The following is a 26,325-nucleotide window of genomic DNA, read 5'->3' as shown; positions in this document are numbered from 1 at the left end:
GGGATTTGGGGGAGGAGCCTGTCAAATACTGCCTCAGCTACATGGTCAAGGTTAATATCAACAGCAATGTCATGTCACCCTCACGTACCTTTCTTATAATGTGAATGGCATGTTACCTTTGTTATTTCTACTTTTCAAGTAGAAAATTCTACACCAACATATTTTCCTCTATGAAGTCACAAATTCGTGATATGTATTTGGTGATACAAATGCATTTAGAAATATGGTGAGATCATGCCATTTTCCTCTTTAATATGAAAAAGAAAGTGTGTTCCTATTTCAAATTTTTCCTCGGAACACACAAAACTCTTTGACGAAAACCTGTCATGATTTTTAAGGAATTTCTGCACATGGAGCAAAGTATTAATATGGGCTGTGAGCTAAAAGTAAGAACATATCTATCCTTCAGTAATTGCAGAAAAACCCCACTTATCCTTTGATAATCAAAAGGAAAACAAACCGGTGGACAAATTTCTACTATTCACAAAAATAGTGTTTCTATTATAAAACATATTATTATTTTAAAATTATATTCTAACGATTTAAATTTGAAAGAGTTTACTTTTATAAAAATATGCTCAGAATCTTGATTGTCTTGTATGTAAGAAGTGAGTACAGCTAGTAAGACAGTTAGGTCATAACTGAGTCCTTGATGTGGGGCAACATGGGGGAGGGAGCTCATCAAAAACTTCTCCTGCGCACTTATGGATAAAATAATCCAGTAGATCAGGTCACCACATGAGATAAGGAGACTGATGAACTCTGGGTCAGTTGTGATCTAAGTGAATTGTAAATATGAGAATCTTAATCTCTCTCAGCTGTAATATATAAGGAGGAATAATGACCTTCCCCAAGGTGAAGAATGCTTTTATATCAGACCAAAAGAAAATGGCTAATGACTCTATATCTTTAAACACAACTATATTCAACAATTAGCATATGTAATGTGTATATTTACACATATATTTATACATGTATATAGGTACTCCGATGTATGTGTGTATATATGCTCTTATACATGTAATGAATAAATATGGCTCTTTCAAAAACCCCAAATTAGCTACTGTTTTTTTACAAACTAATAATAACTCATTAGTTAAATGCCTCACAAATTAAAAGAACAGAAGTGAAGCTGGAACACTGGTTATTCTTATGCTTCTTAATATGAGAGTCTAGCCTTGCAAACTGAGGAGGCCAAGGACAGAAAAGGAACAAATTTACTCACAAAAACTTACATCATACTGATAATTAAAGTGCTTTTCTCTCTTTATCTCTCTGGCTAATTACATCAATTTAAGTATTTGTCTTACCTCCAATGTATGGATAAAAAACGTAGGTGATTAATAAATAATCAGACTTTATGCCATTTAGGAAGTAAAGTGGATATCTACTTTGAAAGTTATTTTACTACTAGAAAAGTTGTTTTGCAAAAAGGTAAATCTCGCCGTCATTTCCATTCTATTTAAATTTTTAATTAAATTATTGAAAGACAATTAAGTTATAGGAAGTAGTTTTAAACTATTTTTGTTTAGCATACATTTTGCTAAGCCAGAGTTTGTATTCCCTAGAAGGGAAACCACTTTAAGACTTGATAGGTTTTCCTTATACGTCTGCTTTTTATTTTTAAACATCACTACCTCTTTGCTGACCAACACTTTCTTGCAAGTTTGCAAGGAGGGAGGAGCATGAGCAAAGGAGCTGGGTGAAAGTTGATGATACTCCCTGCCAAAATTCCAAGCTGAAATCAAATCCTTCAGTAAAGTTTCTTAGGCATGGGGGGAAAAAAGAGATTTACAACTTCAGCAGAACTGTAATTCTACCAAGAAAAAGTATCCATCAATCTACTTTACTGTCACCAAAGGATCTGAAGCTGGCTTCGTCATACTTGTCTCCCTGTATATATGGAGGTGACAAAAATTTTTTTTAAAGCAATAGCAGTTTAAAAGAATTGATGAACCCCTGACCCTTTAGACTCCATTTATAGTCGGAGAAGGAATGCCAACCCCCTTGACTAGCGAACTGTCCAATCCAGCTGCATGTGTCAAGATTCTATTAGGCACTAAGTGAAATATATATGCACGCCCTTATACCATTGACTGCTCTGGGTCCACCTTCAAGACACGGGGCTGGGATCAACCAAACCAGCACTCCTCTTCCAAGAATCATTTGGACAGGTTCTTTTAGAGGTACTCCTTCTCTTTTTTTTTTTAACCCATCCTTTTAAACAAAATGGCACCAAAGAAGGATGTGAAGAAGCCTGCTGCTGCTGCCCCAGCCCCTGCCCCGGCGCCTGCACCTGCCCCTGCCCCACCCAAAGAAGAAAAAATTGACCTCTCTGCCGTTAAGGTAACTAAATGGGTGAATTGTTTGGTCACTGAAACATCTTTCAACAGTAGAGAACTCTAGGAACTTGCAAACAGGTATATTTTTCATTGAGAGAAATGGCATTACTAAGTGAACACAAAGATATGGGGAGAAGAGAATCCTGTTTCAAAGATAAATAAACTCAAACATGTAATCTCAGTAAAATTACCATCAGTATGGTAGTATATGTGGAACCTGTATTTGCTCTACTTTTTTGTTCTCTACTTTCCTTTTTTTTTCTTAAATTGTCAAAGTGCAATTGAAGGGCAAAGTACAAAAGTGCAAAGGTGTTTTACAGATAGTTAAACCAGTAGTTCTTTTAAAAATGAAATATCTGTGGAAACCGGATCCCTTATTTTAAAGCTATACAAAAAGGAAAGTTTTAGTCCATGCACTTGTTTCCAAAAGTTTAAAAACAGCTGATGACCCATTTGTCCTGGATCTACTTATTTGACAGCTGCTTTATTTCATCTGAAAAAAGAGAAGATTTTTGCAATTCAAGTTAATTCCCCCTTCAGCTTTGCTTAATAAAATTTGATACAACACTAAATGAGGTCTCAGTGCAGACAATTATGCACTCAAGTGTTTCAGTGACTATAACTGTCATCTTGTTTATTTATACGCAGTATTTAATTCAGAATGTGTGAGTTGTTTCTAAATGAAACTAACCCAAAAAAATACTTTAAAATGTGTCGGTTATATGGCTTTCAGCTTATGTCTTTGAGCTCCTGAATACTGATCTTGAACTAAGGAGAATGTGATTCATTTTTGTGTCAACACTTTGCTGTAATCAAAGTTCTCAAATACCAAAAGATTATCTGCTTTTGGAAAACTGACGCAATGCATGTGCCTGTTATCACTCGGTGATGTGACCCATCAAATGTGCACCCTCTCCTCACTCACCAGGCTCATATTGGTTCAAATGACAGTTTGAAAATCTTCATCTAAGGAAGCTTGCCTTATATGGAAAACTAATGGACCAAAGTGCCTATGAGTAATCTTTCCACTTAAGTCAAAAGTTCTGTACGTAATAAATCCGAATTTTGTTAACAACACGGTTTACTTGCAACGGCAATGCTGACCTATAGATAAAGATTTCATTGACTTTTTTAGTATAATTGTAGATTTTTAAAATATTCTTGATACAAATATTTAATTAAATCATCCTTAGAGATATGTGATGAAATTAAATAAGTATATTCATAATTTTATAGCATTCTGGTTAAATATGAAATTTTGTTTCAAAGTAGGAGTAGATTATCACAAATGTTTTATCTTGAGTTTGTCATATTTGAAAAGAACCTAGGAACTACTCTTTTTTTATTATTATTTGTTAGGAATTCTTCTTAACGAATATCCACTTAGGAGGAGAAATGCATGTCAGATATTCAAATAAATATTTTTCTACTTTGAAGACTACATACAGTTCATTAAGAGGAAACCAAATTTTTATCCCCAGTAACCCTAGTTAGTACCTTTCTAGATGCACACTAACTGCATTATACAATGAGCAAGATTGCAGCCAATAAGGTTCCAATAAGTCTGATTATCTCTATTCTTTGACTCTCCACTCTATACTAACTTTACAAGAATCAGTATCAAAGCTATTCCTCTTTATATGTATTGTGATTTATAAGACAATATCATCTCTTTGTATATGGTACTACAAGCATCTGAGAAGGAAAAACAAGTACCTTCTTAAGAAGAAAAATAAGTATCTCACTAATGAAAACAGGCATTAAGATTCTTCCCTGAGGAACTGTGTAAGAATAAGTAAATAAATAAAAATTTATATCGGCAGAGAAGAGGTCTGCAAGAAAAGACATCACTTTTTTAATCCAGAAATTAAACTGATTACTTGTTCATAATGAGCAGAAAAGGGGCACTTTTCTGAATCTTGAAAATTGGTTTATCCTTTCACCTACATGCTGAATTAATACTAGTATGAGCTAGCACCACTAAGCAAAAGAAGGAAATACTCCCGGAGAGTCTCTGCAAAGATGGGGTGTGTTCTATCTTCACTAATTCATTGAAAAGCAAGAGAAGTGATATATTCCAGTAAGGGACAGAATCCAAAAAGAAGTTAAATGAACCTGGAAGAAATGGGAAGAAATTAACCTTTATCTTTCATTCAGAGAGCCCATTCCTGATAGAGAAAAAAAAGAAAGGAAGGGGATTGAAATTAACATATTTTTGTAAAGGAATTTAAATGCTTTCAATGATTTTCATTTATCAATATAAAATCAGTGCATATGTATAGGTATTATAGCACAGCCAAGAAATGTGAGCAAGGTGAGAACTTAATGAAATTTAATTTCATCCCAGTAGGTAACAAAGCTAATGAAAATGTACATTAAAACATTTCATATTATGATGCTTTTAATCACTTAATGATGTTCCTAGCTATATTACTTCGTATAAGTTATAAACTTTCTTCAAGCAGAGAAAATGAACTTTAAAGAAATTAATAGAGCTGTTATATGTGTTCATTAGCTTTCTGAAAACTCAATAAAGAACAAAATTTAATTGGATTTTAAACTTTCTTTCATAAATCATATGATTTAGAAATCTATCTGCCCTCCGGACTTTGAGTAATGCTAAAGTTTAAGTATAACTAGCTTTTATAGTATTATAATCACAGTAATATTTAATTTCTCAGTATTATTCCAACCTAATATCTGTGTTTCATCTTATAATATACCATGCTTAACAGCCATATATTTGACTCACCATAAACTCTGAACAATCTTAAATATTAATTAGTTTTATCAATTTCTAAAATGTGCTTTTCAATTTGATTTCCTAGTTCATTGGTTATTCGTTTTGAATAGTCCTTCAATTGTTCTGACATAAAACCTTTGATATCTAGGGAATGCTTATCTGATGTCCTACAGCCATGGATTTTCTATGAGTATCCATTTTCAAAATCACATTTACTGCTAATATTTGAACATTAAAGCTACTGTCCTGGATGGTTCTAAGCACTCTTTGCTTTCAGAGAGTTGATACTTCCAGCAACAATGCCCAGGCCAAAGAACACTGCGTGACAGAATCTCAAGTAGCAATTAAAACCTACCATAAGAACAGTTGCAGGTGCAAACACAAGAATTAACACCTATTGCCCCAAACTGCAACTAAGTGAAATAACAAAAGTAAATAAGCAATAAGATGATCATGTGCCTAGATTTTAAAAGACCTTCAAGGTGTAAGTGAGATTTTTGCATGATGCATGCCTTAGGTGATATGTCAGGATTGCTGTGAGGTGATGGGACTTGGAAGCACGTCTCTCATTGTGTTGCTTAGATTTCAATTCTCATTGTAGTCATTACTCAGTCAGGTCATCCCTTACTAGATACTGCAGGCGATATTATAAAAAGTGGTAAAAGTACAAAATGCATTGACAGAAACTCATCAACTAACAAATCTCCCAGCAACAATTGACCACATACTTGGAAAGATTTAAACTTCCAATTTAATGGGCAATGTGGAAATATAGCATTCCCCAAAAATACACCTAGGTACTGATGGGTATTCAGTGGAGGCAAATATTACATATACCTTGTAACACATGACTTGTTCTGGTTCAGTTACAGGATAGTTTGCGTTCATCTACAGATTATTTTTTCTTATCGCTAACGAAGCTAATCCAATCTCAGTCCCATTTAGAAGAATTGTTGGGAAAATAAAATGACGTCATGACCTATTAAAAGCTTTGAAAATTATAAAGTTCTTTATAATATAACAACCAATATTCACGGTGAATTTACTCTGTGCCCTGTTATACTTAATTCTTAAAATGTTACACTGAAGTTGTTTTAGCCTCGTGTTGCAGGAAAGGAAACTGAGCCTAAATGAAGTTCATGATCAAATAACTAGTACATGGTGACGCTAGGATTAACCTAGTGGGCGAAATCCAGAGTCAACTGTGTTAACTATATTCTAAACTACCTCCTGTTTTTAAAGAGTGAGTTGCTGTTTCTAAGAATGTTTGTAAAGGAGCGTTTTTTGCTCTCAGGTGTGAGATAGAGTCGCCTTTATATTACCCTGCACAGCTCTGTGTAGCCAGAAGAGGGAGTGACAAGCACAGATCAGAGCAAGTTCATCAAGACTTTTGACTTTGGTAGTCGCTACTATTCTGGTCTCCACAGCTTTCCCCTATCTTAGCACCCATTGCTGACATGTTGAGTGTTCTCTTTTACAAAACGGAATGTGGAATAGTAGTAGGAACTTAGAAAGATTCCTAGTCACTTCGCTCCAGCTTTGTATGCAAAGTTGTAAAGAGAACATGGATATATTAAAAAAAATGCTGTTAGAGTAGATTGATAGTTGTCAGGGGTGGAGTTGGAGGTGGGGGAAAGAGGGAAGATGGTGAGAGGATACAAACGTCCACTTATAAGATGAATAATTTCTGGAGATTTAGTATACAGCATGGTGACTATAATTAATAATACCATATTATATACATGAAAGTTGCTAAGAGAGTAAATCTTTAAAGTTCTTACTACCAAAAAAAAAATAAATAAATAACTGTGAGGTGATAGATGTGTTAATTAATTGTATTGTGGTAAGTACTTCACAATATCAAAGTCATCACGTATCAGATCATCACATTGTACACCTTAAACTCAAACGTTTTGTGTCAATTATATCCCAATAAAGCTGGAAAAAATATAACTATACCAAAGTATTTGAAAATGTTAGTAAATAGTAAAACTGATTGAATTTTTTTAATAATTATGTTTTTAATGAAACATACATATATATCAAACCTGACCTCCAAATTTTTCCACCTGGCTAATATTCTGAGAATTATATGGGATATCTATTTACAAATAAATATCATGATTTAAACTGGAAATCCCAACCAAATATTCTTTGGAATAGTATGTAGAAATATAATGCCACATGTATAATGACTAAACCTTAACCTTATCTAGTTTGAGGAAAAGAACACATTTGGTCAATTTCTAATTAGAAGGAATGGGTGAAAACATTTGTAAGTTGTTTCTAAGTTTTATTATATATTTTTAAGAGTTTGTCTTCTTTTAGTCTGTTTCTTCAATAATACAAATTCATTTTCAATGCAACTATAACATCAACCAATTTGCATTATTAATCCATTTGTGGTGTGAATATAACCTCAGAAGCAAATCAAAAACTGTTAGAGACTATCGCTAGGTATCATTATCAAGTTTCCACTTTCAAACATCTCGGTAGTAAAAGAAGATAGATGACCAGTGGAATGGAGTGAGAAAATATTAAAGAGCACCATAACTCTTTAAAATTATTATTTTGAATTACATGTATCTGGATCATGTCTTTGTGAAGTAAAATGCATTTGAAAAGGGACAGATAAGTCCACCAATTAATAGTGAATAGTACTTTTTGTTTTAAAGATAATGAAATCTTTGGAGACAAGGAGATTACAAAGTGACAGTACTAAATTTAGCCTCCCGACATTTTAGTGCCACAAATGAACCCCCTGGCAAGTTGTCTTTAGAAGTCGTTCCATAATTACCCGGCATCAAGCACCATCTGACTCATGGAAACTGTGGAAAGGATTATATTTAGTCTGCTGATACTACACTTTCTTCTGCTTCTCTTCATACTGAAATACTTGTTGTATGAAGATAGGATCTTTTATAGTTTGTTCCTACATCAACTTCTACAGTTTATTTCTCACCCAAATCAGAATTTGGAGGGCAAAAGTAGTAGTGGCTTCAATTATACTAGTTAAAATTGAAATGATATGGATGATAAATCCTTGCTATTCTAGTCATAAATCAATAATTGTGAGTTGAAGTCAGAGAAGAAACCTTTCCCCTCAAGATAAAACCATATCATATTCAACTTTATATATGAGGTTCTTTGTACCTACTAAGTGCCCAATGGTATAGTTTCCTGTTTATAAAACATCTGAGTCAATTGAACACAGCGTTATGAAATGATATTTTGCTTAACTCCTCTTTATCTAAACTACTTCAAAATAATATTATTAATTGAATTTGCAGGGACTTTGAACTTTTCCATTAGAAAAAGTGAGTTGAGGAAGATGCTATTGACAAAAGAATGGAAATCTCACAAAATTGTAGTACCACAAGCAACCCTAGAAATCATGCAGTATAATATATTATATGAGGACATAAGGAAGTTACAACCCAGACAAGAGAAGTTATTTAATCCAAAGATACATGATTTGTTATAAGAAAGCCCAAACAAAATTCTGAATAGTTTAATCCCTATCTAGTTTTCTTTCCACCATATCGAAAGACCTGGGATCTCTACACAGTAATGCTAATATCCATACGTCCCTATTATCACAAAAGGAAATTTTATTCCAAATATGTAGGAAAAAGCAGATACTTATAATTTCTTACAACACACACAAAGAATTATTCTAATGCTCATATTTTAAAAATAAAAGGAGGAAGGAACAAAACCACAACTTGGATTTTTAATAAATAACAAACACATACACAAAGTAGAAAAAGTACAACCCTCAGGAAATATTAAATGTATTTATCAGGTTTTAGCCATGGGAAAGCTGATGAGGAATCTGAAGTAGTGTAGACTTAGAGCACACTTAAAATTTTTTATTAAAATTCACTTAGGCCTCTCTGTTAATTCTTGTAGGTCTGAATTGTGTTACTTTAATAATTAAGCCTTTGCTGTAATGTGACCGAATTCAGTTGACTAGTCTAGGCATCCTTAGCAGAGAGATATTCATTTCCTCTTCTCTTCAGATCAATGTACCCAATATAGCCATATATTCTCCTTATGTTAGACAACGTGGGCCAGTACTGTATTGCCATTGTTCTAAACTTTTTTTTAATACCATGTTAGAGTTATCCAGCCTAGGTATATCCTTTGTTGAGGTAAAAACTCTCAGAGTTCCCAAGTAGTACTTCTGCTGGCCTTTTACAGTGATTCCTAGTAACTCTATGAGATTGGAGTGCAAATTAGTAAATTTTCCCTAGGGTTTGCATAATCCAGGTCTTTGACCTTTCTGCCACGCATTAAATCAGAGAATAGGCAGTTTTCTTGATTAAAAACTGATCCTGGTTAGAGTAATGGCTTTCTTTAGCCTCACCAGTCATTGGTCCCATAGTATCTTGCAGGGATGATGTTCTTTACAGACTGTAGTCTATATTCCTTCCTAGGGTATTTCCCCTCAGTATTCAACATCACATGTCACCCAGATCATCTTTAATTATAGCTCTTCTTGTTACACTAAATCTTAACATACATCAATTCCAGTGCTTTTTGATTAAATGCATTTGAGTATTTTACCTCTAAACAAATTCCTTCTACATACCAGAGACTTTATCTTGTCTTTAATCAATTAACCAAACCTCATGATTACCATTAGAAAAAATGCTTCTCAAAGTGAGAAAAGATCTGAAACATTGCAACAAAAATCCTTTTTAGTAACAGTACCTCATTCACTACTACTTAAATCCAACAGCAAATAGTACATAAGTCATAAGAATGTAGAATGTTGTTATTTTACTACCAGTCTAGTATAAGTATGCAAGCAATGATGGGAAGAAAAACTCAAAAAACAAACAAACTGAGGGTTGGTGAATTACAAGTTCTGATCATAAACATTTATACAAAATCTATGGACAGGCTCAGGAAACATAAAGCCACATACATCAATAATTCAAGATGAGCATGCCTACTATGTGCTTGGCAGTTCTAGGTGCTGGAGATGCAGTATCAAAAAAGCATGTACACACTTCTTCTAGAATGTAAGCTCTTTGAAGGGACTGACAGAGTCTCTTCTCTCAGGGAATATAATATTCTAGAGAAGGAGCTTATGTTTGAAGGAGAAACTCACTATACATACACGCTAATGATTTTTTTTAAATGATCACATTTAATCAGATATTTTTTAATTAAATGTATTGGGGTGACATTGGTTAGTAAAATTATATAGGTTTCAAGTGTACATTTCTATAATACATCATCTATATATTGCATTGTGTGTTCACCACCCAGAGTCCAGCTCTCCTTCCATCACCAGGTATTTGAACGTTCTAATAATTCTGAGTTAATGAAAATCTGTTGAGCATTTAATATAGGCAAGGTATTTTATAATTATTGGGGATAAAATCAAAGAATAAGGCAGGGGAGGCCCTCCAAGACGGAGAAGTTGGGCTAAGCCTGCACCTGGGTTTATGTCCTGGACAAAGATAAATGGCTTTTTTAATGACCTGTGCTTCCCAGAAGTTTACAATCAGGAAGGTTAAACATATTTTAGTGGGAGGAGGGGGCTAGGTAAATAGAGAAAAGGTTCTTTTCAAGAGGAGGAGATTTCATCAGGGCCTTGAGGAATAGTTAATTTCTAAGAAGCAGAGATGAGAGAAGAGCATTCCAAATAGAAAAAACTTAAATCTAATTTTTAAACAAACCAGATGATGACATAGCGAAATGAGTTCAAAATCATCTGACTTTAATATTTATATCATGCCTTTGTTCAAAGGGCTGATTACTTTACCAAGGAAGAGATGCCAGAGAAATTTTTTGTCATTTGTAAAACTGTACCAGAGAATACATTTCCCATTTACTCTATGAGCGTGGCACTCAGGTTTTTTAACCTTCAAACTACAATTTATTCTCTAGACTAGGCTATACGGTAGCCTTCTCTACTGTTGTCAATAATTTGCTTAAATGTTTGCTTTTATTCTCAATAGATACAAAAAAATCTAACCTCTCATTCTGTATGTGATGAAGATATAGAGAAAAACTAGAATGAAATAGTTTGGCTACTGCCTACCACTTCTATTTTCATAATAATAAACATTTACATAATATCCAAGCTTATTATAACATAAATACAACTTTTAAAGTGACTTTCTAGTTTACTCAACAGATTTTATACACACTGATCATATTTTATATGTATTCAAGGACACATTTCTCTATTGGAAAAAAAAAAAAAGAAAACATGAAAATGAGCATTTTCATTAGGACAACTTTGATGAGTTTATTTTGTATTATTTATAGTTGTTAGCTCTACTAAAGATATATGCTAGATTTCAATATGAGTCATAGGAGATTCAAATTTAATGACAATACATATAATTACAAGACTAAAAAGAACACAAAGGAACATGGTCTGTTCAAAAGGCTTTAATTTTTGCATCAAAAATCCTGAGACTCCACATTACACAATTATCAAAGGTTACAAATTTCCACCTTCATCCTTCCCTTACATTTCCCTCTAATGATTTCCCCTCTAATGTTTCCCTCAAAGCATTTAATTGTTTTTTATTAACTTCCATTTCCCAATCACCTCTCAAAATGTCAATCTATCTATGAAGATATGTTTACCTGGGTACTAATGTTTAAAACATTATATTTTCAATCCACATTTTGGGACTCAAGACCCTATGAGATGTTTTTCAGCACTTGTAGTCTTTGGACAAAAAGTGGTACACATTTAATTGTTGATTTCTTCCTAAATGCTTGAGTAAAAGCTGCAAAGTATACATCTGCCTAGCAGGGGAAGACGTCATGCTTTTTGTGACCATTCCCTTAATAATAGTTGCTGAAACAGTACTTAAGTTAGAATTTATTTCCAACCTTTTGTATGTCTCTAAGCTGCTTTAAATATGTAGGAAACTGATAAACATGTTGTCTGAACTTCAGTGGACACACTAGGGCCAATCTTTTCCTCCTACCATTTTGCTCAGTACCATTCTAGGAAGGGAGTGCTCTCTATTTTCAGATAAACTGCTATGAGAACCCATTACCAGCCAATCCCTGAAATACCTTTAAAATTCTAAAGTTTAGCTTTGTACTCTACGTCCCCTGTTTGGGGTTCCTTTGTTTCTCAGTCAGGAGTCTTAGCCATAAAATGTTTGACATGACAGGAATAGAATCAGCACATTCTACTAAGAACTTACACAAAATTTTCAAACTTCAAATAGGAGAGAAAACAAATGCAAAAATGGTCTAGCAACAGATAAAGTAGGGTTACCAAAGGGGTTGGGGAGGGGGGGCGGTGGAGAAGAAAGATGGTAAAGGAGGTCAGATACAGAGGGTGCCAAAAAATGTATATACATTTTTAAAAAGGAAAAAACTGTTAAAATTGCAATACTCTATACTGATAACAAAAGATGAATACAAGTCACGTTTGACTTCTGAAGTTACAAGAGGTGCTCAAAGTGGTTACCATCAGCGTCCAGACACTTCTGATTATGGCGAACTACTGCTTGAGCAACATTGACCAAAGGGTCCACTTACATACACTTTTTGGCACCCCAGTATATGCTGACTGAAGGAGACTAGACGTTGGGTGGTGAGCACACAATGCAATATACAAATGATGTATTATAGAATTGTATACTTGAAACTCATATAATGTTATTAACCAATGTCACCCCCAATAAATTTAATTTTAAAAAAGAACCAAGAATGAAGCTTACAAATAAAAAATAATAAAGTAAGTAAATAAATTTTTTAAAAATAGTCTATCAGCTTTCCTGCCTAGAGGTACTTCAGAAAATCAAAAAATCTTACAGGTCAGCCACCATGAAGATAACAGGGAGGCAGGAAAACACCCACCCCCTCAGGTAAGGAAACTAAGGGAGAACAGTACAAAACAGAGATCAAAACTATTCCTGGCTTAGTTAAGCTCTGAACTTCTGAGAATACAATTTGGGCATTTGATTGGGTATTTCAAGACTTACCCAGTTATATCACTTGAATGAATCCTAAGAAACACACAGAACCTTCGTGACAGGTCAAGTCCTATGCACTTGACCACAAGAGACAGTGTGCTTCAGAGGATATTCTTTCTATAGCAGTTGCCACTTGAAACCCCAAACCAGTCCTATCCAACAAGTTTCATTAATACCAAAATGTGCAGGCTTGAAGTTTGCAAAGTCCGAAATTGACTAAGAGAAGGGGACCGCCCAAGCCCTTAGAGAAATTTTAAACTCCTCCGCCACTGAACAAATAAGAAGTTTCTTAAAGGAAAACATTCCAAGAGAACATCTCAGGGATAAAGACCATAAAAGTACTCACAGGCCTCAGTCTCAATATGTATGTCCAACAACTAGTTACTGGTTTCCTAAAAATAGCCCTCAGGGTACAGATCCCTCTTTCCCTTTGCCCTAAGAAAGCTAAAAAACTCTCCGAGGGGAGTGGCCACTTCTCTCTGAAACCTGATGCTAGCTGTGAGGTCACAGCTTCCCCGGAAATAAAAGGCAACTCAGCAAGGGAGGCCCCCACTCAGGGACTGAAGCAGTCCTCAACTCTCTCCAGCTTCGCCGCTGTGTGGCAGCCCTGCAGCTCCATCATGGTGGGTCCTATGAGAAAACTACTTGTCATTTATAGGAGGAGATGGCTCACGGATATAATCTTATTGAGAAGAAAGGCAAACAAAAAGGAGAACTGAAGAGACAACATATTCAGTATGAGTCTTTAGAATCTACTTTTGGTTTTTGCTGAGATGGGTTGAAGATAGAAGAGATTAATCTGAGCTGTTATGCCAACTGGAAAAAATACAACTTATTCCCAAAAGTAGTACTTTATGCTTCACAACTTTTGCTATATCACATAGAGTTTATTATATTTAAAATTAGGGGGGAAAACCCCCTGCAACTCTAGAATAATATGGTATCTTAAACAAGAATCCAATGATGCCAATATCTAAAATTAAATAAACTACTTCAGATGCATTGGGTAAAAATGTAGAGGTTAAACAGAAGAAAGACTTAAGATGACCTTTTTAATGCAGTGTGTGTGTACTTTTTAATACAGTGTATCTGTATTAGATAGCTCTTATATACACTATATATTATTATATTATTCCAGGAAGTATTTGACTTAGCATTTGTTAAATCATTGATTCATTAAGATCAGAGAGATGTTCCCTAACTATCTTTTGCAATAGCTTTTTATTTTTCCTAGATTCAAAAGTATCCTAAGGCAACCTTCTTATTCTATAACACCTACATGACTTCCTAAAAATCTCACAGCAGAGAGCAACCATTCTTCTGTCAATGCATTTGAAAAAGTACTAGTTGTTTCTTTCTTTCTCCCTCTCTCGCCACTGCAGTCCTTCAGTGCTGATCAGATTGCTGGTAAGTGAATTGAGCTTCTGTATTCCAGATGGAGGCAGAATACTGCTTGGTTTCTGAAATACCACTTATCTCCAAGGCATGTTACTGCATGGCACAACCTGTTACTAGTGTCCAAGCTCTGCCTGAACTCTGCAAAGTAGGCTTATTCTGGGAGCTTACTTTAAAGATTACTCAGGGAATGAGCTTGGATACACTTAAAAGTCAGGACATTTTGTTTGGTTAAAATATTCTCTGTGGTTAATTTCTTTCTAACAGATCGAGTTCTCTAAGGAACAGCAGGATGGTAAGTTTAAAAGATATAGCTGTTAATATGTGGACACTCATAAAGATAGCATGTGAGGAAAACTAACTCCCTTAAGATGAGAATAGCTTTTCCTAATTATCTCCACTGGTGTCGCCACTCCAAATAGAAATGCTCTCAATCACTCTAAATTCTCTCAACAACCTGAACCCCTTGCTTATAATTAACCATCAAAGGCTTAATCAAACAATAAATAAACACTACAAAATAGGTCATTATATTCACTGAATTCTAAATAAAGCAAATTTGATACAGTAGGCAAATAGATGATAGATACATAGATACATAGATACATAGATGATAGATATATCAAAAAAAGATACAGATTTTGGATAGCTTATCTGTTAATCAAATCCGTAAAGAGATATTGGCAGATCTAAATTGTTAAATTTGGAAAATAAAACTGATTATGAAACTGCCAATTACCAAATCTACATAATTTCAGTGGTCATCACAATGAGTCCAGAGAAATAGAGGGTAAAGTGGATACAAAATAAAAGAGAATTCAGAGACAAAGAGGGAGGAGTATTTATCATGAAACTGTGGAAGAAACAATAGATGTCTCCTGGTCCATCTTTAGAGATGCAGGACAGGCTCCCAGGGAAGGGATGAGACTTCCTCAAGGACCCAAAAAATTAGTGGTAGGATCAAAATCTTGTATTAGTTTAAATTAATTAGAAATTTATTTCATAAGAGAAAAGAAATTTCTTTCGTAAAACAGTTACTAACTTAAAGACTTCAAACTCTTGAGATTCAAGCGACTCTGAATAGTTTTCCTAACACTTCCACTTTTTCCCCTTCCAGTCTTGAAATCCCAGAATCTTGTGTCGTACAGATCTTGATTTTTTCACTGGAAGTGTACCGAGGCATGTTTTATGGAACGAAAGTTAGCATGTGAGGAAAACCAACTCCCTTAAGATGAGAATGTTCAAATAAACTGCGATATAAATATATCTACAGAAGGGAAGGGGAGAAAAAAATGAGTTATATGATATCATACAAATTAGAATATTTGTCATAATATGTATATGTTATACATGTTATGATCTATAATATATAAATAATTATACGTGATTAATAAGGATCTATTCAAATACTCAGTTCTCTACCTAAAGAATTCTACATTTTTTCAGTTTCAGTTTGTTTCTGGAATATCTCATGTTCAAACATCAATTAAAAATAAAGGATATCTGCTGTGGTACAGACTCACATGTATCCATGTATAATGGCTGATGGCTTCTTCTAGATAGATTAGATGATTTCATGACTCAGAACTCAATATTATATAAAATTATACAACAAGTGACTATTCTTTCTTATTGAAAATGGTAATTCTATTACAATTTTTTATTATTTTTAATGCATTTTTAATAAGTGATGATGCTACATTATCAGCTACTACATCCTAGTCCTCTCAAATATCTAATTTACAGTGTCATTTTGATAGCCCAATTACGGTAGAACCAAACAATAAAAGACTTAAAAGCCCTTTCAGGGACAGACCTGAACTATTAAACTATTACTATTAGACTTAGTACTCCATATATGAAATAGGTTTTATATATAGGGGTTCAGTACACATTGGTGTGGTGAACTGGTTTTCTCTTGTGTCAGGAAAATGAATATTTTTGGTAGCATTTTAAGTGAAATGGAAATCCTATTTTTTCAGAAATGAGTGAAGACTTCCTTTGTTTACTTCCTTGTTTAATGATTAAGTAGTTTTGCTCAAAACTGCTCTATTTGAATGTATCACTGGTTTAGAGGAAAGAAGAAAAATCAACTAGAAAATTATAGCATTCTAAAGGTCTCAGTCCTCTTATGCTGTCCTGTAGAGTTGCCACTAGCCACATGTGGCTATTTAGATTTAAACTTTAGTTAAAAATAAATACATTTAAAAATACATTTCCTCAGTTGTACTAGTTACCTTTTAGTGCTCTAGAACTGCAGGTGGCTAGTAGCTACATTTGGGGGCAGTTCAGATACCAGACATAGAACATTTTGATCAAAACAAGTTCTAGAACAGTGTTGTTCTAGGCCAGGGAGGGGCTGGCAAATTTTTTCTTAAAGGGGCAAATAGTAAATATGTTAGGTTTCATTGGCAATAAGGTCTCTGCAAAAACAACTCAACCCTGTCACTAAGGTATGAAAATAGCCATAGACAATACATAAATGAATAGCTGTATTCCATTCAAATTTCATTTATAAAAACAGGTGGCCAGCCCCTAGTCAGGACTTTGTTAACCCGTGTTCTAGACTCTTCTAGAGAAAAACTTAATCCTTAAAAATCTGGGGTAGGAAGATCTTTCTGGCCTTGGCCTTTAAATCAACAAAAGGGCTAATGTCAGGAAGATTCTATTACAGCCCATAAAATCCTATTTCTATATCAAGCATTTGACCAGGGTAATAGTGAGCCCTCTGAGCAAGCTGTGCATAAAAGCCTGGAGCCAGTAACAGGAATAGTTCAGTTTCACATGTCCCTGAGAAAGATGAAAAAGAACATTTGACTAATGACCCCACAGTGCCTGCAGCATGTTTTTAGATTTGGGAAATAGCCTATTATAGTCACACTTCATAGAAGTTGAAGAGGAAATGTTAGCAAAGGATAGTAACATGGTCACAATAGTTGATTGTGACTATGTCTGGTGCAATCTTAGATTAGTGGATGAGGGGACAGCAAAATCAGGTATGTTGCTGGGTAATCTATCTATAAGGCATCTTTTGATCTGAGACCACCAATGGCCTAAAAAATAATACTTCCACCCCTACCAGTTCAGTCACAAATGGTTTTTTTGAGTGTTGTTAGTATTAACCCCAACGAGTTGCCATTAGTAGTTTCAGGTGCCCTAGAAAATTTCATTTAGTTTAGTTTAGTTTAGTTTAGTTTAGTTTAGTTTAGTTTAGTTTAGTTTAGTTTAGTTTAGTTTAGAAGGTTCAATTAAAATGTCTTTACTGGCCCCTCATCCATAGTAGCACCCCTTTCTTTCGTTTTGGTGTACACTTCTTAATTCTTTTGTGAATGTAATTCTGAAAGAAAAAAATAGTTCTATCAAAGGGGAATGACAAAATTTAGGAAAAGTAAGCAATAGAGTGATTGTGATAAAAATAGACAACACTTTTTAAATATGTACTTATACCTGAGTACAAGTAAAACAAGAGAAATCTGAGTGAAATTGGTGAAGTCTGCTAATGTGAATATCCCGGTCACCACAGAACACTATAATTCTGCTAAATGTTACTATTGGGGAAAACTGAACACAGTATTTACGAGATACCCATGTATGTTTTCTCAAAATTGCATGTGAATCTACAATTACCTGTATAAAATTTTAATTAGAAAATATATCCTTAAATTCTAAAGCTAATATAGCAACATGTTGCCATATGTATTATGTGGGGGGAAAAAGAGTAAACTTTAAAGAGATTACCACAGCGGTAGACCCAAACAAACATTCCTCCTTCTGAATTGATTATACCAGGGGTCTCTTAGAGTCATACATTAAAGTGGTTAAATGACACTATTAGAACTCAAAGACTTGTCTCACCTTTCTAATTTTTTTTCCTGAAAAATGAAGTTACTCCTGTAGAAAACTATTTAAGGGGAGCATGTAGGAAATTTGTACCTCAAGAGGGGGCTTTTCTATATACTCTGAGAAGTTTGGGTTAACCTCACAAAACTCAACCCAAATTGAAAAATTTGTTTTCTTGGAATTTTATTAACTTTGTTAATTATATGAGAGATTATATAAGGAATTCTTAAGATTTATCAAGACCCTAGAATTTCTTAACCCAGTCCTGCTTCCCAGGCAGATGAAGAAAATATGAATAAATAGGACTAAGAGCTCGCTCCAATCTTCATATCTGATTAATAATGACATACGACTTGAAATGAGAAAAGCTGTTTTAAAATAGTCCCCAAAAGAAATGTCAAAAGTGTTTGTCAATGATTATTTGAACTATGAAAAGGGAGAGTCCAATGAGCACAACTTTAGTGGCTGGCAAAAGTTGTAAAATAAAGGGGAATTTGGACTGGATCTTTGGATGAAGTTACGGTTAATTTATAGGTCTGAGGTAGAGAAAAGCACCCTAATGTTTCTTGCTTCTTGCAGATTTCAAGGAGGCATTTCTCCTGTTTGATAGAACAGGTGAAAGCAAAATCACCTTAAGCCAGGTTGGCGATGTTCTCCGGGCTCTGGGCACGAACCCCACCAATGCAGAGGTCAAGAAAGTTCTGGGAAATCCCAGCAATGAAGGTAACCACAGGTTTTGCCAAGAAGTTGGGAAATGTGTGTGTCTGTCTCTGTGTGTGTGTGTGTGTGTGTGTGTGTGTGTGTGTAAGAAACAAAGAGAGAGCATTATTGAGAAATAAGTGCCACAAAATAGGGCTTAATTTGATTTTGATAGTAAATGTGCCAGTTGGCTGTCTAGAGTCTCAGTATTTTCCCTTCATAAAATAAGTTAACCGTCCTTTGAGACTTTATAAGCATGATAAAATTTCATGCTAATGAAAGGAAATATATCTAATGCTAACACCATCATCATCATCACCGTATCTAATGCTCATAATTTAAAGGTTAATGAAATGAAATAATATCCAAATCCACACATTTTTTTCAAGCCTTCCAAGGGAAAAATACATTTTGACAAAGATGTTAAATACAGCTAAAACATAATGTACTTTGCAAACAACTCTGAGGAAATGACAATGGCACAGAGAAGATCTACTCTGATAAAAGTGGGGAAAATGAAATCACAATGCTCTCAGGAGACTGAAAATACCTGCTGACTGTGCCCCATGGTTTGTCTTTTTGACACCCTGTTTCTGTGACCATCTAAAAGGAAACTCAGCTATCTTAATTAAGAATAGACAGGGTGACATCTTAATAAGAGTTTTTTGTTTTGTTTTTTAATTTCCAAAGAATTACACAAAGACTTAAAAAGCTAAGCCAAAACCTGCTTTCAGTCATCCAAGGTAAATCCTGGGACAAAAGTGAGTAAGATACATAAATGGCAAAACTGCAGAAGTTTTTTGCTTAATACAAAAATCCAGTCATTAGTCTGGAACAAGGAAAAAAATTTTCAATCCCAAAATTCATGGAAAAGTGTAATAGTCTACTGGAAAAATACCACCCTAAACAAAAAGACAAGACAAGACTGAAGTTTTTTCAAGTAGATATGTGGGCTGTTTATCTTTGCCATAGGAAAAAAGGAAGGGAGAGCAAATAATCTTTTTTCTTGATAATTGAAATAACTATTTTCCTTTGTTACAACAGAAAAAAAAATATTTCAAGAAAACCTAACTCTAAATCAGTCTGCTGGAATTTTCCTCAAACTTCATTTTCTTTGGAGGAGAATTTCCATGTAAATTACACAAATAGTAGCTGAGAACATGAGATAAAATGAGAGAGCAGCAAGCCAAATCTACTTTCTTAAGTGTCATTTTCTAACTTATCGAATGTCCATCTTTACTGGAATTATTGGTTAAATGTTCATTTATTCAGCATTCCAGTTGAGTCTTTTTACTATTACCCAATGTACTAGATTTCTATTCTATCAGGAAAGACTAGTAAGAGGGAATTTGGATTGTAGGGGTACATAACTTGATCTACTTGCATACATCTGGATAGCCTTTTCTACTTTTACTGTGAATCTGATTTTCCTTGTCAGAAGATACTAAAGAGAGTCCAATCATCCTTACGCTTCTAAACTACAAAGAAGTCAGGCAATCACAAAGCATTTGACACACACTCTCTGCTTATAAACTTCTTTTTTAAATTACTTAAAATGTAAAGAAACTGAAGGTCCTACAAAAGCTGGACTGCATATTAAAGTTAAGTTTTACTATACTTATATGTTAATGGGTTTGTTGTATTACTATAATTTTATATTGCTTCCCTAGCATTTATAGAAAATATTAAATTGACAATACTAACAAAATAGTAGCTAACACTTACTAAGCACTCAGTTGTCCCAAGTATTGTAATACACTTGGCTTGTATCATCTCATTTAATTCTCACACTAACACTATGATGTATCTCTATTTTTACAGATGAAAAAATTGAGGCACAAATTGGTTAAGAAACTTGCCCATGGTCACATAGTTGTAAATGGCGACTGGGGATAAAAGTTCAAGCACTAGGACTCCAGAGTCTGTGCTATTATCTATTATCTATTACCAAATCTTTGTCATCAGCGATTTACCAACTGAAACTTAAGTTGTATGACGATTTTTCAAGTCATCTAGAATAAACTTTTGAGACTCACAGATGGCATTTTATGGTAGCTAATAATTCCCTAAATGGCCATTTCTTCTAGAGATGAATGCCAAGAAAATTGAGTTTGAACAGTTTCTGCCCATGATGCAAGTTATTTCCAACAACAAGGAGCAGGGCAGTTATGAAGACTTTGTTGAGGGTCTGCGTGTCTTTGACAAGGAAGGCAATGGCACAGTCATGGGTGCTGAACTTCGTCACGTTCTAGCCACACTGGGTAAGGACAATTTATTTCCCTGGACTTTGTAGGACAAAATACACAGGAAAGAGCATGATTTAGAGGAATCATGCTAACACCCAAATAGGCATGGGGAAAGACTACAAAGGAAAATGAAAAAGAATAGTCAAAAGTTAATGACCATTTCAGTTGGCTTCAGTGTCGATGAGTTTGTTTTGGGGAAATGGTAACTTAAATTACCGGTAACAAATAAGTAAAGTAAAGCATTGTAGTTCTTACAGAATATGATTTGGATGATCCGGTATACTGTGCAATGAATTCATTCAAAGACAATTTGTTGACAACATACTAAGTGCCAAAAGAATAAGAAGGGCTTGGTTCCTTATCCTCCAAGAGCTTAATCATAGTCTTCAGGAGCCCAAAACTGATCACTTATAGTGGAATTTTGAAAATACTCTCTGGACTTCTTTCTGAACAAAGAGATTTGCTTTATCAGGTGAAAAGATGAAAGAGGAAGAAGTGGAAACCCTGCTGGCAGGTCAAGAAGACTCCAATGGCTGCATCAACTATGAAGGTACAAACTCATGCGCTCTGGTAGTTATAGCAACTCTTAACTGATTGGGTTGGTTATGGACTCCTTTTGAGCTTAAAATAACTTCTTTTTTTCTTTGCCTCCCTTATTGAACATACACATGTTACCTATTATTAATCAATTATATAATAACTCTAAACAGATATCTTGTGAAGATCTGACTGTATATATATACATATATACATATACATAAGATTCATTCCAGTGGGTTTTTGCATTTCTGTGTATTGTTATACAGCTTAAAAAGTGTTCTTACATGTACTTTTTCTTGTTAGATCTTCATAATGTCTCTGTAAGATAGACAGGGTTGTGTCAAAATAAAATTTAATGGAATATTAAAGTTGGAGAGAACTCAGAATTCTTTACATCAAACAATTATGAAAATGAGGAAACTGAGGGCCAAGGAGGCTAAGTTATTAGTGAAGGTCACATCATTAATGGCAAGGCTGGTAGTAAAATTTAGTTCTTCTTGTCTAGTGTTCGTGCTTAAATGAGAGTCATCTCAGAGTGACCAATTACCATGTTTCCCCAAAAATAAAACCAAGCAGGACAATCAGCTCTAATGCGCCTTTTGGAGCAAAAAATAATATAAGACCCGGTCTTTAATATAATATAACATAATATAATATAATATAATATAATATAATATAATACCAGGTCTTATATTAATTTTTGCTCCAAACGACGTATTAGAGCTGATTGTCTGGCTAGATCTTATTTTCAGGGAAACACAGTACCTAGTTTTTACTACCAATTTACAGCAGCTTCACCCAGGGGATCTGAAAAGTAACACACTACACAAGATAAAGATGCAAAATAAAGTGGCATGCTATAATTTGTAAATTGAAAAGGTTCCAATAAAATTGAGAAACTTATCTATTTCCTAAAAAGACTAATTTAGCTCCATTTCAATAAAGCTACAAATATGTTAATAGGTTGAATGTAAATGTAGAGTTAGGAAGTCTAATGACTTGGAAAAAAGTCATTAGAAAAGAAAAGCAGAGAGAAGAAGGGAAGGAAGGAAAGGGGAGAGAAAGAAAGAGAGGAGATTACAGGAGAAAAGGAACAGACTCAGCCAAGCATATGTTCACTGACAATCTTGATTAAGCTTCACTTTTTTCCATAAACAATGCTTCACATTTAGTTATTGCCACAAATACATTACATAAAAGAAGAATCATTCAATAAATATTGTTTGGACAACTGGATAGTCATGTAGAAAATTAAGTCAGCTGTGGATCTTATACCATGATAAATTTCAAGTGGGTCAAAAATTTATATGTAAAAGCAAAAAGCATGAAGGCCATGGAAAAATTATCTTATAACATTTGAAGTGGAAAAGCCTTTCTAACACTAATACAAAACTCAGAAGGCATTTCAAATTTTGATAAAATAAAGCATACATTTTTTCAATCTACATGGCAAAGGTACCAGAAACAAAAGACAAAGAGCAAAACTAAAAAGGAAAAAAAAAGAAAGAAAAGAAAACAATTACAATCAATATTAGAAAGAGCTCATTTCCCTAATTAAAAAAAAACTATTACAAATTAATAAAAAGACCACAACCCAATAGAAAAATTAACAAATACATGAAGAGACAATTCATAAAAAAGGAAATAAATATACATATGAATACAGTATAATATGCTAAACTTCATTAACAATAAAAGAAATGTAAATGAACACTATGCTGAGATACCATTTTTAAATAAACGGATTGCCAAAGGGTTAAAGTTAGACCACACTTTGAGTTGAGGAGTGTGTGTGGAAAAAGCTGGTATCGTGCCTTCCTGTTGGGAATGTGAGTCATTTAGATCCATATGTGGTGATATGGTACTATTAATTCTAGCAAATCTACTTCAAGGGATGTAGTCTTTAGATATACTTGGACTCAGGTGAAATGAGTGATACATGGTTATTCATTAACAGTGTTGTTTGTAATGGACAAATATTCGAACAACTTATGTCCATCGATGCAGGATATATCAAATAGATTCCAGTAAATCTACAGATGTATTACAGAAGTGTACACCTGAAATCTATGTAACTTTACTAACAGTTGTCACCCCAATAAACTTTAATAGAAAAAAGAAAGAAAATCTACACAATGAAATACCATATGGCCCTAAAAAATAATGATACTCTTGTTTATAGTTTTGGTAATATCTCTGAAATATATTATAAGTGAGAAAAGCAAGTGCAAAAGAATTTGTAGAGTATGCCACTATTTATGTAAAGAAATTTTTTAAAACATATATTTGTTTTTATAAAATGTCTCTTACACATGCATAATAGTTCCATGAACTCAGCTATAAAAAGAGGAACTCGATAGCTGGGAGACAGTGGTGAGGAACATTTTTTGTTGTTGTTATAAACTCTTTCATACTTTAAAAAACAGAATTTTAACCATATGAATGTACCACTTATTGAAAATTTAATTTATAAAATTAGGGGAAAGGCCATAAATCCAGTAATAAGTATAGTGGTCTGTACAAAGCTTAAAAAAATAAAATCGTTATAGTTAATAATAATTAGGATTGAGGTAACTTGCAAAACGCTCTTTTGTTTAATTTGACTGTTTTCTAACTCTAAACTGTCTGTATTGTGCCTACAGCTTTTGTCAAGCACATCATGTCTATCTAAATGGAGCTCTCAAGGTATACATCTGTTTCTTTTTTTACTATTAAGACTGTCTTGATATTGTATCTTTTAAAACTTTAACAGCTTCACTTTGTATGTGGATGCTGTAGATATAATTAGCATTAAGTTCTTTATTAAGAGTTATCTATATTAATAAGAAAATATTAACTCCTTAAAATGGGTTATTTAGAAATAGAGCACTTTTGTACAAGTTTATAAGCAAAAACTTCTGAGGTTTTTGCTTCCATCTATACACTCTATCATTGGCTATTGACTGTGCTATATGTACTTGCAGTGGAGAATCAGCAACCCAGAGACTAATTCATTAATTTAGTTGGAACATAACACTAATAAAAGCATGGGCCAAAGTTCTTTAAATAACTTATGTAGTTTTTAATAATAACTGCTCTAGTAAACCATGCTATCACAATCCAAAGTCAACCACTTGCAACTAGGTTCTTGCAACTAAGAAACAACTTACCTTAGAAGTGCTGGTTCATTTTGTACTTTTTCATATTTTGCATTTCACATTATTGCCTCCCCAGTTTTCTTTCTGAAAACATGCAGTCAATATCTAACTCATTTTCCCTTTTCATTTACAGATTAAGCATTGGTTGGGAAGACTGGCTGGAAACTTATTTTAATAACACCCATGACTAACTGTCCAGATTTGTTTACCATCATTCAGAAAAACATTGTGGACCGTTCTAGACTGAAGGACTCCCTGATTTTTTTATACCTTACATTTCCCTCTGAATTGTATTTATACCACACAAACCAAGTGCCTCCTGCTCTTGACAAAGATAAAATACTGAAAGTTTCAAACCCTAGCACCACTCTTTATTTTCTACCATGGGTTAATGAACATCCTTAAGTTAATAAATCAATAAATAATTTTGGTCAGTCTGGAATGTTCAAGTTTCATTGTGTTTTTATCTTCTTGCTTAGAGAAAATAATTTTTAAAACCTCAGTCCTTTCCTTAATGTATCAAATATGGATAAATTATAAATTTTTAAGAGAACAAATCATTACAGCCTACATAGCAATAACGAAAACTGAATAATGATGATTATCACATATTACTGAAAAAGTGAAACAGAGAACTGAGGGAATGCAAGGATCAGAGATGTTTTAATATAAACTACCTAGGCCATTTAATATGAAAGCAGGTTTCTTCAGTCTTGTGTAAATCACTGTATTCATGACAAGATCTATTTCATGTCTAGTGACAACCTGGGCTATTAGGAAATTCTAATAAGCCCTGATCCTTCTCACTGAATGTTTTCAAGGATAAAATTTAAAATGACCTTCTAGTTGTTACTTTCGAAAACCTCTCTGGGGATGAGACTGTTACTGAAGAACATGTCTGTTAATGTTCTCTCTCCTGCTATGATGGCCTCTACTTTGCATGTCCATGTCCCAAAATCTTGCTTCACTCATTTAACACATGTCCTAAATGGGAAGACTAATTGATAGGAAAGTTCATCGTGTAAACTTGTCATGCTATCATGTATCACTTTAGAACAGAGGCAGGATTTGCAAGTTAATAGTTGGATATTTAGAAGAGATGAAGTGAATAATAATTCTCCTCCTCTCTGGAAGGATATCTGTAATATATGGGGCTGTAAAGTCTTGGAAAAGTACCTGCCTGCCTAGAAACGTGTGGAAGCTGAAACAACTTTTTCCTCATGTTGGGCACTTTAGGTTAACACGCTCCTTCTAACTTCAGCAAAGGTCACTCAGATTCCAGTAGCCAATGGCTTCAACTTTGATCTATGCTTTTGTAGCTAAGATGATGTTGGAACATTACAATTAACTCTTTTAAGGAAAATTCACTATGGCCTCAAGATCTTTAAGACCAAGTTTGCCTAAGACCACAAACTG

At 34.0% G+C, this 26,325-nt stretch overlaps 1 protein-coding gene and 1 long non-coding RNA gene across 3 annotated transcripts in view; one reads left to right on the top strand and one right to left on the bottom strand.

Annotated features, from left to right (window-relative positions):
* The window catches only part of LOC141567179 (uncharacterized), a 140,838-nt gene that overhangs the window by 77,848 nt on the left and 36,665 nt on the right, over nt 1-26,325 (bottom strand). The window lies entirely within an intron of this gene.
* MYL1 (myosin light chain 1) lies at nt 2,071-25,351 on the top strand. Of its 2 annotated transcripts, none has more exons than XM_019727013.2 (7): nt 2,071-2,346; nt 14,715-14,742; nt 18,867-19,010; nt 21,074-21,247; nt 21,705-21,782; nt 24,415-24,457; nt 25,043-25,351. In XM_019727013.2, the coding sequence occupies exons 1-6, from the start codon at nt 2,230-2,232 to the stop codon at nt 24,441-24,443; spliced, it is 570 nt and encodes a 189-aa protein (XP_019582572.1). In that variant the 5' UTR covers nt 2,071-2,229; the 3' UTR covers nt 24,444-24,457; nt 25,043-25,351. The 2 variants fall into 2 exon arrangements, with proteins under 2 accessions (XP_019582572.1, XP_019582570.2); XM_019727011.2 differs by lacking the exons at nt 2,071-2,346; nt 14,715-14,742 and adding exons at nt 13,400-13,675; nt 14,435-14,459.

This window comes from Rhinolophus sinicus, linkage group LG01 (assembly GCF_036562045.2).
Source record: "Rhinolophus sinicus isolate RSC01 linkage group LG01, ASM3656204v1, whole genome shotgun sequence".
Classification (NCBI taxonomy): Eukaryota; Metazoa; Chordata; class Mammalia; order Chiroptera; family Rhinolophidae; genus Rhinolophus; species Rhinolophus sinicus.
This window is presented reverse-complemented; position numbering and strand designations above follow the sequence as displayed.

What these genes read in the sequence shown, in the direction of transcription:
- MYL1 (XM_019727011.2), top strand. Translation starts at nt 13,415, where the DNA reads ATGTATGTCCAACAACTAGTTACTGGTTTCCTAAAAATAGCCCTCAGG. An exon ending in GGGAAATCCCAGCAATGAAG is followed by an intron (nt 19,011 to 21,073) that starts GTAACCACAGGT and finishes CATTTCTTCTAG; the next exon opens with AGATGAATGCCAAGAAAATT. An exon ending in TGGCTGCATCAACTATGAAG is followed by an intron (nt 21,783 to 24,414) that starts GTACAAACTCAT and finishes TTGTGCCTACAG; the next exon opens with CTTTTGTCAAGCACATCATG.